This window comes from Peromyscus maniculatus, chromosome 1 (assembly GCF_049852395.1).
Source record: "Peromyscus maniculatus bairdii isolate BWxNUB_F1_BW_parent chromosome 1, HU_Pman_BW_mat_3.1, whole genome shotgun sequence".
Classification (NCBI taxonomy): Eukaryota; Metazoa; Chordata; class Mammalia; order Rodentia; family Cricetidae; genus Peromyscus; species Peromyscus maniculatus.
This window is the reverse complement of record NC_134852.1, coordinates 14,228,222-14,241,353: the sequence shown is the minus strand read 5'-3', so window position 1 is coordinate 14,241,353 and position 13,132 is coordinate 14,228,222. Positions and strand designations below refer to the sequence as shown.

Here is a 13,132-nt window from a genome sequence, read left to right as displayed (position 1 = left end):
CAGGTTGTGCACTAGCCATTAAAAATCCTGAATAAGTGTCCATGGTCACATGTACATATCTTAATTTGCCAAATTCTGCAATAAGTACATCCATTTGTCATAGATGATTAGGAAGAAGACCGAGGGTTTACCCCTAAGTGAGGGACAGGAACATATTTTGGACATATCCCACATTGTTTAACTATTTGAGGAACTGCTTCTTTGGTAAGATTGAATTGCTTTTTTTTTAAGATTTTATTTATTATGTATACAGTGTTCTGCCTGCAGGCCAGAAGAGGGCACCAGATCTCATTACAGATGGTTGGGAGCCACCATGTGGTTGCTGGGAATTGAACTCAGGACCTCTGGAAGAACAGCCAGTGCTCTTAACCGCTGAGCCATCTCTCCAGCCCCCTTGAATTGCTTTAAGCTTTTTCTATTTTGATGAAGATCATGTGACTGTTGAGCCATTTCCACTTGGGATAATGCTCAGCCATGGCATTACCCTCAGCTAAAGGATCAGGAAGATTGGAGTGAGCTCTAATATGGCCCACAAAGCATGGCAGCTTTCTTTTGTGGAATAGCGTCTTGAATTGGTTGAAACATTCTGACTTGATTGTTGTTAGTTCCAATATTTTCACCAAAACTGTTACTATTCAAAAGGAGTCAAGAACATAGATGTTCTTTCATGAAACATATCCTTCATTAGCTTACTCTGAGAAAAAGCATTTTCAGGATTTAGTATTTTCACTTCATTAGCTTTAACCCTGATGTTATCATTAGCAGCTGTAATAGTTAGCATTGATTTCTTATGAGGAACTTTCAGGTGAAGCAACTATTTTTTTAAGACAGCTTTTCTGAAGTTTGTTTCCAGTCTATAAAGCAGTCATTTCTTTTTTGAATACCTGTTTCCTGGTCTCCCTCATTATTTGCAAAGTAATTATTCATTGCCAGCTGCTTGTTCAAAAGGCAAGAACTTCATTTTCCCATAAGTTTCTTTATATATAAAACAATGTTCGGTGTATAAACTGCTTTCTCTTGCTTTAAGGATTTTAAAGTGGCTTGTTTGCTCTTAAAGGTAGTTTTTTGTCATCCAACTACCGTAAAAACACTGCGCAGCTATTAGGGTAAATAAGGCATTTTACCAACGGAGCCCCAAACCAAGAGGCTCCTAGTTCCGTATCCTTTCAATTTTTCATTGGAACTGACATTTAACAAACTTAGATGATTTTCCTCCTCATTCTTTTAAAAGCTGAATTTTAAGTTTACCATGAACGTATTTTCAAGCTGACAAAAGTGTTTCAGGGCAATGTCACCATCTTTAGCGGAAAAACTACCTTTCCCAGAATGCATTTCCCTTATATCAGTCCTTTGTAGCAAGCTCGTTTTCCAACTTCATTTCCCATAGTTCTTTTTGCATCTGAGAGTCAACTGGTTCTCTTTTACTGGACTTGCTAACAAATTCTTCCCGGGAAGTTTGAACCAATTTTTTGCTTTTGCAAGGGGAGACTTGAACAAGCGTTTTACATTTTCAACTATGGGACACAGATTTCTATTCTCTCCTCAGCTGGCTTCAACAGGTGTCTCTCCATTTGCCACTGGCCCCAATCAGAACCACACCAGCCTCTTTAGTGCTCATTGAGGCTGACATTCCTGTTGTGTTTGCCTTAGCCAGTCAGTGAAAAACAAAAACATTTACAACAGAGCTTTTCAATAGCTCCTTCAGAGGCATTCTCTCCCACTGATATATCTTCATCGTATTTTGCTTGTTCCTTCCCCCTGATATGCAGAGCTTCAGCTATCTGTCTGTGGCTCTGTACCTCTGCTAGCTGCCTTTGGAGGTAGGGGGTTTCCTTCCCCCCAAATCTGCCTCAAACAGTTTTGTCAGGTCATGCATTTTCTGGGGAGGAATCTGTCCCTTCTCTGTTTCTTCAGAGGGTCAGTTCCCAGTTGGTCTCCGTTTATTCCCTCTACCCCAGAAACAGTTTCTGACACTACAGTGGCGGCTTTCCCTGCTGCTGAAGGTGGGGGCTTTTTGTCTGTTTTCAGGGTCTGTGGAGTTTGTATTCTTAAATCAAGCTTCTGCTTTTCTAACGGGAGGTTTTTGCCATCTCTAAACTCCCATTGGACAGGTGTTTTGCTTCATCAGGCCTTCACCCGGCCCAGTCCCCCAGTGGGTTGTGTTTGCTTGTCTGGGTGCTCAAGGACAGAGCTTATGCCAAGGCAATCAACCCCTTAGGGCTACACTCCAGTCAATTGAAACAAAGCTTTTCTCAAAAAGATGCTTTCTCTGACAGAAAAGAAAGCTTTACTCCTGGATAGTTCTGTTCTGCCCTGGCTGGGCTCTTTCCCCAGACAGCGTTCTTGACTGGGCAGACCAGCTGCAGACACAGTTCAGCTTTACTGTTTTCCCAGAAAGGTCCTTTCTCTGACAGGAAAGCTTTTTCTCAGATTTCTTTTTGCAGTTGTGGACCTATCAACCTGGGACTTGTAGGAAAGTGGACAACTGTGCCGTTCCCACCGGCTTTAGCTTTGTTTGTTCATTAGCAATCTTCCCCTGGGTCTACACCTTCCTGCCTCAGCTGTGCACTCCAGGAAGTTTACAACTGCAGGAACCCTAGTATCCCCGAAATGCACTCCAACTCAGACGCTGGCCAGTCGCCCCTGGGTTTTTGGTCAGAAGCAAGGATACAATGCTAACAGTTTGCATTGCTTCAGGGGATCTTTGCATTAGGACGATTAGGAGCACCTTTTCATCCTGAAACGCTCACTCAGAAACAAAACTCTTGATGCCTCAGCCAGGCTGTAACTGAAAAGCTTGGCTTTTTGCTTTTCTCAGGTAAAGTTTCCTGCCCTTTGGGGCTCTCTATAGCTCTTCACCCTTACTCTCCCCAAGTGTTTCCCTCAGGGGACTCTGACCCACTGTCTTTTACTAGCTTGAAGAGACAGAGCTTAGAAGAGGTTTTTAGGAACTCCATCCCTGCTTCCTGCATTGCTGGGAGGATTTTTTAAGCTTGAAAGAAGTTAGAGAGGCTTTGTTGTCTTAAGAGGTTTTTTTCCCCCTTAGAGCTAATCACAGGTGATTCCCATACTAATATCTTCAGGTGATTCTAATTTGTCCTGAGAGAGAAAGTTAAAGGCATTAGTTTAAGTTTTTTTCTCTTAAGAGCTTTTAGTTTGAGAGAAAGATTAAGGCTTTTTAGAGAGATTCCCCCCCCTACACATTTTCCAAGAAAAGCTTTTAGTTTTTAGCTTTAGAAAGATTTTTCCGCCGGGCGGTGGTGGCGCACGCCTTTAATCCCAGCACTCGGGAGGCAGAGCCAGGCGGATCTCTGTGAGTTCGAGGCCAGCCTGGGCTACCAAGTGAGTTCCAGGAAAGGTGCAAAGCTACACAGAGAAACCCTGTCTCGAAAAACCAAAAAAAAAAAAAAAAAAAAAAAAAAAAAGAAAGATTTTTCCCCAAGAGAGAAAGACCAACTTTTCCCTTGGCTTTTTTGTGGGGCGTTTACCCACCAACCCCCACAGCTCCCCAGAGTTTTCTTGAGTGTGAGCAGCAGGAAATATTAGAAGGATTTAGATTGCGAAGATAAACAGAAGATAAAGGATAGCCTCGAGAGGGCCTGGAACCTATTCCAACGGGCCCTAGTGTCTCTGGCCCAGGGTTTTTATCGAGAGAGACACCAAGGGGTGGAGCAAAAGACCTCCTTCCCCAGCACAGCCAAGTGCAGACCATCTCAGACACCTGCACTCAGGCCCTGGTCCTAGTCATCCTTTATGGGGACCTGCTGGGTAAAGCCACGAGGAACCTGAAAACGGGCTCCCACACTTTGTACACCCCCATTTTTGCCTCAGGGAGAAATCACTTTCTCCTTTCGCTTGGACTTAGCACTTCAGTTGACCCCAGGTCAAAAGCTTCCATAGGCAACTTTTTCTTCCCCATAAGCTCAAAGAAGAGCTTTTTTACTACCCGTAAAGCCCAAAGAAAGATTTTTTTCCCCCAGTTTGCGTTCATAGCCCCCAAAGTTAGGAAACTGAAGAGTTTTTCTGTCTAGTTACCTTATTTTTTCTACACAATCTTACACTTTTAAGTTTTTCCTATACTGTATTACTCCCCTATACCTTATACTTATTTTTCACAGATAGAAATTGAGAAAGGGATAGAAGATAGAAATTTTTGACAAGAGAATTTTGCGCTGCAGCATCGGACATCCTTCCAGTCTGTTTTTCCTTTTCTCTCCAGGATAAAACCCCTGCCCTTCAATAATATATATATTTCATAACAGTGGGCATGCTCCCTTTTCACTGGCAGGGCTCACTCACACTTTTGCCAAAAACTCTGTAATAAAATTTTTCCCGTCGTCTTTCGGCCCCCCTTTTTCCCGTCTTTCGGCCCCCCTTTTTCCCGTCTTTCGGCCCCCCTTTTTCCCGTCTTTCGGCCCCCCTTTCTCTCGTCGTCTTTAGGCCCCCCCTTTTTTTTCTTAAGTCCCTGCTCATGGCACCATTCTGCAGGGCTTTTATCCACCAACCCCTAGTTCCCCAGAGTTCCCCAGAGTTTTCTTGAGTTCAAGCAGCAGGAAATATTAGATAGAAGGATTTAGATTGTGGAAATAAACAGATAGAAAATAAAGGATAGCCTCGAGAGGGCCTGGAACCTATTCCAACGGGCCCTGACTGTCTCTGGCCCAGGGTTTTTATAGAGACGCCAAGGGGTGGAGCAAAAGACCTCCTTCCCCAGTACAGCCAAGTGCAGACCATCTCAGACACCTGCACTCAGGCCCCTGGTCCTAATCATCCTCTCTATGAGGACCTGCTGGGTAAAGCCACGAGGAACCTGAAAATGGGCTCCCACAAAATTGTCCTTAAATGTTAAGCAAGTCAGTTTACTCTAAATTCAAAACAAATGTGTCAGGACTCTGAGAATTTTGTGTATCCTTGACTAACACCATACAGCTTCCAAACTCTGCCCACACTTCATTGTTATTTAATATTGAATCAATGACTTAGACAATAAGATACCTCTCCAAAATGAAAAATAATAAATGTTTCCCAAACCTGCAAGGTACACAAGCACTCTGTTCTGGTTTCCTTAAGAAGTATTTAATATTTGTGTACATCATTGATGTATGGGTGTAGGTGGGGGCCAAAGGACAATTTGCAGGCCTTGGTTCTCTCCTGACACCTTGTGTGTTCCCAGGATGGAACTCAGCTCATCAGACTTGGCAGCAAGCACCTTTACCCTCCGAGATATCCTGCCGACTTTCCTTTGTTTTTATAAAAGATAGGTTGATGCTAAATCAATCATCAATCTAGGATGAGCAAAGCTTTAAGAGAAGGTGGAAACTTCACCAGGATTCCCTCATGTTAGCAATGGCTTCCTGTTTTCCAAGGGTCTTGGAACAAAAATGCTAAGACTTGTCAATTCTAGATTGTTGTAGAATATTGTTTTAAGGTGTGTTACATTTGTTTATATTGCATTTGTTTAACTCTGTGAAGCTGTGTTACTTTGCCTATATAAAACACCAGATGGTCTAATAAAGAACTGAATGACCAATAGCAAAGCAGGAGATAGGATAGGCTGGGCTGGCAGGCAGAGAGACTCTATAGGAGGAGAAATCTGGACGAAAAGGAGAAGTAGCCAGAGAAGGAGTGAGTTCCAGGACAGCCAGGGCTGTCACACAGAGAAACCCTGTCTTGAAAAACAAAACAAAAGGATATTACAGAGGATGCAATGAAGAGATGGATAGGACAACCTACAGGGGTGCTGAGCCTCCACACCCTCCCTGGGGACAACTTTCTCCATGATTTCAGCATCCTCCAAGGAGCAGATCTCTGGTTTTCTAAATTCATTCTTAGAAATACTTATGTCTGGGGCTGGAGAAATGGTCCAGTGGTTAAGGGCACCGACTGCTCTTCTAGAGGACCCTGGTCTATGTCTCAGCACACACATGATGTCTCACAACCACCCGTAACTCCAGTTCTACTGGGAGATATTTGGGGGAAAAAAAAACACAAATGCATGAAATAAAGAAAAAATTTCTTAGAGAGAGAGAGAGAGAGAGAGTGTTCTGGCCATTGACTGGCACAGTGTGTAAAGGTCGTGCTGCAAACCACGACCTGAGTTGCCTCCCTGGGACCCACATGGTGGAAGGAGAGAACTGACTCCCGAAATTGGGATTCTGACTGCACGTGCATTTGGAGGACCTTCCCCTACTCCACCATACACACAGAAGAAAGAAAATGTAATGAAAAATTTTAAAGAAATATTTTTCCCAAATAAACCATTTTAAGACACATTTACAGTAAAGCAAAGCCACAGGGGGGAAAAAACAAAACAAAAGGCAAGTGACTTAGTGTTCTGCTGAGAAAAGACACCATAAGAAAGCATTTGACCAGCACTCGGGAGGCAGAGGCAGGCGGATCTCTGTGAGTTCGAGGCCAGCCTGGGCTACCAAGTGAGCTCCAGGAAAGGTGCAAAGCTACACAGAGAAACCCTGTCTCGAAAAACCAAAAAAAAAAAAAAAAAAAAAAAGAAAGCATTTGAACTGGGAGCTTGCTCACAATGTCAGAGGTTTAGTCCATTATCATCATGGCAGGAGGGTGCAGACCTAGTCCATGACCAGAGAACTAGGCACGCCTACTCATTTATTTTATATTATTAATTTTCTATCCTTTGTTTATTTCTTTTTTTTTTCACATTCTTTTTTTTTTTTTTTTTTTTTTTTTGGTTTTGGTTTTGGTTTTTCGAGACAGGGTTTCTCTGCGTAGCTTTGCGCCTTTCCTGGAGCTCACTTGGTAGCCCAAGCTGGCCTCGAACTCACAGAGATCCGCCTGGCTCTGCCTCCCGAGTGCTGGGATTAAAGGCGTGCGCCACCACCGCCCGGCCCTTTGTTTATTTCTGAGGCAGGATCTCTCTCTCTCTCTCTCTCTCTCTCTCTCTCTCTCTCTCTCTCTCTCTCTCTCTCTCTCTCTCTCTTTCTCTCTTTCTCTTTCTCCTTCTCTCTTTGTTTTTGTTTTATTTTGCTTTTAGACAGGGTTTCTCGGGGTAATAGCTCTGGCTGTCTTGGAACTGGCTCTGTAGACCAGGCTGGCTTGAACTCACAGTGATACCCCTGACTCTGCCTCCAAGGTTCTGGGTCTGAAGGCATGAGCCAACACGGCCCAGTTGAGACAGAATCTCCTTATGCAGAATACCCTGGAACTTGCTATGTAGATTAGGCTGGTCTGAATTTTGCAGAGATTCACCCTTCTCTGCCTGCTGAGTGCTGCTATTTAAGGTGTGTGCTACCATACTTAGCTGAAATGGTGGAGGCAGAGAAATAGGACCTTCTCTCACTCCCCATCACTACCCCTGCCCAGCTAGTGCTTTGGCAGTTTGGAAGAAGGAGCAGGTTGGGGAGCATGAGTTAGGGAAGGTTCTGCGAGGTGGACAAGATACAGGGACACTAGCAACGGGTAGGTAAAGTGGCAGAGCCTGGCACTAGGTGAACCTGATCGATGTCTGTAGTAACCATAATTTACCAGAGAATTATTCCCAAAGAATGCCGTTACTTTGGGACAGTGAGGTGGCTCAACAAGGAAAGGCTCTTACACCCAATCCTCACATCCCGGGTTCAACTCCCGGGACTAGAAATAAATGTAAAAAAAAAAAAAAAAAAAAAAAAAAAAAAAAAAAAAAAAAAACTTTGAAAAAAAATGCAATTAGGGCTGGAGAGAAGGATCAGTGGTTAAGAGCACTGGCTGCTCTTCCAGAGGATCCAGGTTCAATTCCCAGGACCCACATAGCAGCTCACAACTGTCTGTAACTCTGGTTCCAGGAGATCCAACACTCTCACAGGACACTAATAAGATAAACAAATGATCTTAAAAGATAGTTTAGAATATATTAAAAAGAAAAAGAATGCAATTACTCAGAATACATTTCAGGAATGTTCTATGACTACCCACCTTGCCCCCAAAGAGTCCCCACATTACTCTTAGGTCCCTAATGACATCTTTTGTGTGTCTGCACTTGGCTGTGTACACCTGAGTGCAGGTGCCTTTGGAGGCCAGAGCTGTTGGCTTCCTTGAAGCGGGGGTTTTAGGTACTTGTGAACTCCTGGACTTGGATGCTGAGAATGGAACACAGGGCCTTCCTTTGAAGGAGTAGGAAATACTTTTAACCAATGAGCTGTCTCTCCAGCCCCAATTTATCTTTTTTTAATATTTATTTTTTATTGACTTATTAAAATTAAGAGTGTGATGTGTGTATGTCTGTGTGCGAATATGTGAAAGTGAATGTTGATGCCACTGGAGGCCAGAGGCATCGGAGCCCCTGGTTAAAGCAGCAATTAATGAGGCAATTCCACGAAGTTTATCTGATGTCAGAGAGGTTTCTTTTGGTGTGACTAACAGACAGCAAATGGACCGATGGTTACAGGATCCGGGAGAGGTGAGGTGCAGTCCAATCCGGTTCTCTGGAGAACTCTGACTTGGACTGCAACCTAGCATCCAGCATTCAGGAGCAGGAGGGAGCCAAGAGAGAACCAGCACATATGCATCCCGGGTCTTAAGAGGTCCCCATCTGGGCCTTGCCCCAGGGACAGGTCATAGGCAGGTGTGGCAATTACCTGCTGCCTCACTAGGGGCAGTGCTTTAAGGTCAAAGCTGGAACAGTTACCCACTATACCTGGTGCTAAGAGTCACCAGTGGTTAGGAGCCCAGTGTGGGTGCCGGAAACGGGACTCACGCCCTCCGGAAAAGCAAACATTGCTCTGAACCATGGAGCCATCTCTCGGGTCCCTCTTACCCCAAGATCAATCAATAAAACTAGAGACACTCCAGATTTATGTCAACATAATTCTTTAAATATTACAACATGTTTTAGTGAGATTTGGGGATATAGGGTCTTAGTCTCAGGGCACTGAGGGGGCTTGGTGGGGGTGGAGGGTTGTGGGGGCAGAATGAGCTGGAAAAGAATGAGGGGTGAGGTGTGGTTAAGTCTCTATGACTCTAGGGCAGGGCAGCCTCTTCGCTGGGAATGTCCCTGTCCAGTACATGCAGATCTGTAACAGGAGAGCAACAGCAGATGGTTAATTTTGAAAGGCTCCGGCAAGCCCGAGTGCTGCAAACATGGACAGACAGGCTTTCCTTTGTCCACCCCGCCCCCTCCTGGCTATGACCATTAGATGACATTCCTAAGGCTAGCTGCCAAGGTCCATTCCCTTACTTGACCACTTCCTCCTCCTCAGGCTGACAGCCAAAGTCCAGCTTTCCAAGTATTGAAGTCCAGCAATCAAAGGCCCCCTTTTGGCTATCCTAATTAACACGCCAATTAAAATAAACACCTCATTCTAACACGGGGTTTCCCCTTCTACCTTTATGAACTGCCTTCGCCTATGTGCCCTGCCGCCTGTCTCCTCTCTCTATCCAGAGGCAATCCTTTGTCCCTGTGGGACAAATACCCCTTCTCCCCTTCTCCCTCATCCTCTATCTCCTGTCTTTCTCTCTTATTACATGCCCGATGTCCCTCTGGGGCAAATAAATCTCCTTTGTGCTGAGAACTTGGTTTTGGTGTGTTCTGTGTCAATTAAAGTCTTTTCAATTTTTAACTCATAAAATTTATTTATTAGCATTGTATGTGTTGTGTGGTGTGTGTAGGGGGTGTGTAGGGTGTACAAGCATGTGGCATGGTGCATGTGTCAAACTTGGAAGACAACTTTATGGGGTCAATTCTTTCCCCTTGTGGGGTCACCCTTTATCTGGGTGTTGGAAATCAAACGCCAGTTGACTGATTGGCTCATGTTTGGCTTAGTTAGATATATGTGGGTGTACCGCATGTGTGTCTGGTGTCCACAGAGGCCAGAAAAGGGTGTTGATTCCCTGAGACTGGAGTTACAGGTGGTTGTGAGCCTCTTGTGTGGGTGCTGGGGATGGAATCTGGTTCTTCTGCAAGATCAGTAGAGTGCTTTTAACCACGGAGCCATCTTTCCTCTTCCTATCTTGGTTTTTGAGGCAGTGTCTCTCACAGAACCTGAAGCTAATAGGGTCTTACTGTGGGATGTTCTGTATGGCAAATGCGTTGCTCTGATTGGTCAATAAATAAAACACTGATTGGCCAGTGGCTAGGCAGGAAGTATAAGCGGGACTAACAGAGAGGAGAAAAGAAAGAACAGGAAGGCAGAAGGAGTCACTGCCAGCCGCCGCCATGACAAGCAGCATGTGAAGATGCTGGTAAGCTACGAGCCACGTGGCAAGGTATAGATTTATGGAAATGGATTAATTTAAGCTATAAGAACAGTTAGCAAGAAGCCTGCCACGGCCATACAGTTTGTAAGCAATATAAGTCTCTGTGTTTACTTGGTTGGGTCTGAGCGGCTGTGGGACTGGAGGGTGACAGAGATTTGTCCTGACTGTGGGCAAGGCAGGAAAACTCTAGCTACAGGGTCTCACAGAACCTGGAGCTGACCAATCAGCTAGCCTGGGTAGCCAGTAAACCCCTGGCACCCCCATTTTTATGTGGGTGCTGGAGATTCAAACTCAAGTGTGGGCCCTGGCCCTCCACTGTGAGTGTCTGCCACCTTGCTTATGACCTTGACCAGATGTCCTCCCTATGTAGATTCCCTGCCGGTTTCCTTCTTCCTGAATGCTCACTGGAGGTTCTTTGTTTGTGTATCCTGCATTTGGTGTAAACAGCTCAGATGCAAGAATGTAGAACATTGGGTAGTGAACTTCTGCCCTCCGGGGATCCTCTATTGTACTGTAAGCCTGTATTTAAGGTTCCCTCCCTCTTTCAATAAAGGGCATTGGGCATTCAGCCTTGGCGAATGACTCGCTGTCTTTTGTCTCTTATTCTTTAATCTGCAGCCCCTCACTAGGACATGGTGAACGGGTCGGTAACTGCGGGCGTTACCGCAACACTCTAGTCCCCTTCTTGCATAGCAAGCGCTCGCCCAGGTGAGCTGTCACCTCTGCTGTGTGTTCCTGAGGTTAGGGGTGAGGCTGGAGAGGAAAGACTCCGGTCATCCCAGCTTTTCCATTTCCTCCTGTTTCCCTTCCTCCTCTGCCTACCATTTATCTGCATCTTCTCACATTTCTTTTTCATCCCATCCTTTTTCAAGAGGGTTTGTAGAAGTGTCAATGATAGGTATTTTCAAGAGCCAAAGACTGAAGCCAGGTAATGGTGGCACATGACTTCAATCCCAGCACTTGGAGGCAGAGGCAGGTGGATCTCTGAGTTCCAGGCCAGCCTGGTCTTACAAAGTGAGTTCCAGGATAGCCAGGGCTGTGACACAGAAAAACCCTGTCTTGAAAAATGAAACAAACAAACAAAATAGCCAAAGAGTGCAGTCAAGGTTGAGGGTGTGTGTGTCATCAACAGCATAGTGCAATATATACTATTCTATGGTGTGTGTGTGTGTGTGTGTGTGTGTGTGTGTGTGTGTGTGTTGTGTGCACATAGACCAGACTGGCCTCAAACTCACAGAGATCTGCCTGCCTTTCCCTCCCAAGTGCTGGGGTTTAAGGCATGCAGCACCATCTCCTGGCTCAACTGATTTCTGAAGGACTCTGAGGAGTCTGGCCATGCAAGTCTGTAGAAACACAGGGGCTATCAGGCTCGGGTCTAGGGCCTTCTATGGAAAAGTGTTCAATCATAAGATCTTGGGACTGGCTGGGAAATTAGAGACGGTCCCTGACGTGCAGTCTGTGGTGAAGGAATGTTGTTGATCTGAGAGACTGGGGGATGATATGAAGTGAGAGGCAAGATGTGTGAAGGGAGAGGGACTCGTAGAAGGATGCTCTTGGCTGCTTGCAACTTCTCCCCCAAGCTTCCTGCCACTCAGCTCAACCTCTCACTCCCCCTCTTCTCTCTTCTCTCTGCTACATTCCCCATCTTTACCTCCAATCCTGGGTTTGACAAATGTTTCTACCAGCGCCCTCTTGGTCATCCATGGAGAGCGGGAATAAGGGAGTCCATCTAGAAAAAGGGACAAGACATCATGACCAACTAAAATGCCAAAGAAGGGCCGGCAAGACCGTTCGAAGAATGAAGGCGCTTGCTGAGTTTCTTTCCTGAGAGCTATATGGTAGGAGGAGAGAACTGAGTCTCCCATCCATTGTTTCCTGACTTCTGCACAGAGCTGTGGCATCTGCACACACATGCACAGTAAATAAATAAGCAGATTAAACAGACAAATAGATGCACAGGTTCCATGGAACTCAATATGTGGTTTCTCTTTATCTCCTTGGAATCTTTGAGTACCTGGTGGCTCTCAATCTTTGTCCTTGTGAGACATTTAGGCATGTCTGGAGAAGTGTTGGACTGCCATGACTGAGAGGAAAGAAAATGCTCTCAGCATCAGATGCATAGAAGCCAGATATGGTGCAATGTCCACCGGGGATTGACTCTGCCACCAGTCAAGAAGGCTCCAGCTCCAAACCTCAATAAAAGCAAGGTTGGAAGGCAAGGCGTATCTGTTCAGCACTGCCCCTTGCAGGTGACAATGAGGAGGCAGCTCAGCTCAAGTCCTGTGCTGCGTTCACAGGGAGAGAAGCACACACCGACCCCTCCCAGTCAGCTTCCAAGACTCTTTCCAGAGAACTGTAGTCCCACCGTGTGCCGGGTTGTTTAGGGGTTTGGAAGTGAGAATGTGCTGCTGCGCATGCTCATGGGGGAAACCAAAGGTCTACAGCAGGCTTTTCCCTCGTCATTCTCTGCCTTGTCTTTAGAGACAGGATTGCACTCTGAACCTGGAGCTCCCCAATTTGGCTGCAGCGACTGGCCAGCAAGCTCAGGGACCGCCTGTCTCCATCTCCCCAGCACTGGGATTACAGACTCATACCGCCCTGCCCAGCTTTCCTATGCAGGTTCTGAACTTGGGACTTCATGCTTCCTCAGCAAGCGCCTTATTGACTGAGCGGTCTTCCCAGGCCTAGCATAGTTAATGATAATTATTTATAATTATTAAATACTTATTTATTCATTGTGTGTGTATATGTGTGTGGTGAGTGTATGTGTGTGTGTGTATATGTGTGTATGGGGGTAAGTGTATGTGTGATGAGTGTGTGTGTACGTGTGGTATCTGTGTGGTGAGTTTGTGTGTATGTATGTATGTATGTCTGTGTGTGCATGTGTGTGTGGTGAGTGTGTATGTGTAGTGAGTGTGCATGTGTGTGT

The 13,132-nt window shown here is 45.5% G+C and overlaps 1 protein-coding gene across 1 annotated transcript in view; it reads right to left on the bottom strand.

The window, feature by feature from the left end:
* Positions 1 to 13,132, bottom strand: part of Galp (galanin like peptide) — a 230,325-nt gene that overhangs the window by 204,084 nt on the left and 13,109 nt on the right. Inside the window, exons 5-6 of the mRNA XM_006993584.4 lie at positions 11,855 to 11,932; positions 8,857 to 9,020 (exon numbers count right to left, since the gene is read on the bottom strand). Of these exons, the coding sequence (XP_006993646.1) occupies positions 8,968 to 9,020; positions 11,855 to 11,932 (131 nt within the window). The 3' untranslated portion in view covers positions 8,857 to 8,967. The remainder of the gene's footprint in view (positions 1 to 8,856; positions 9,021 to 11,854; positions 11,933 to 13,132) is intronic.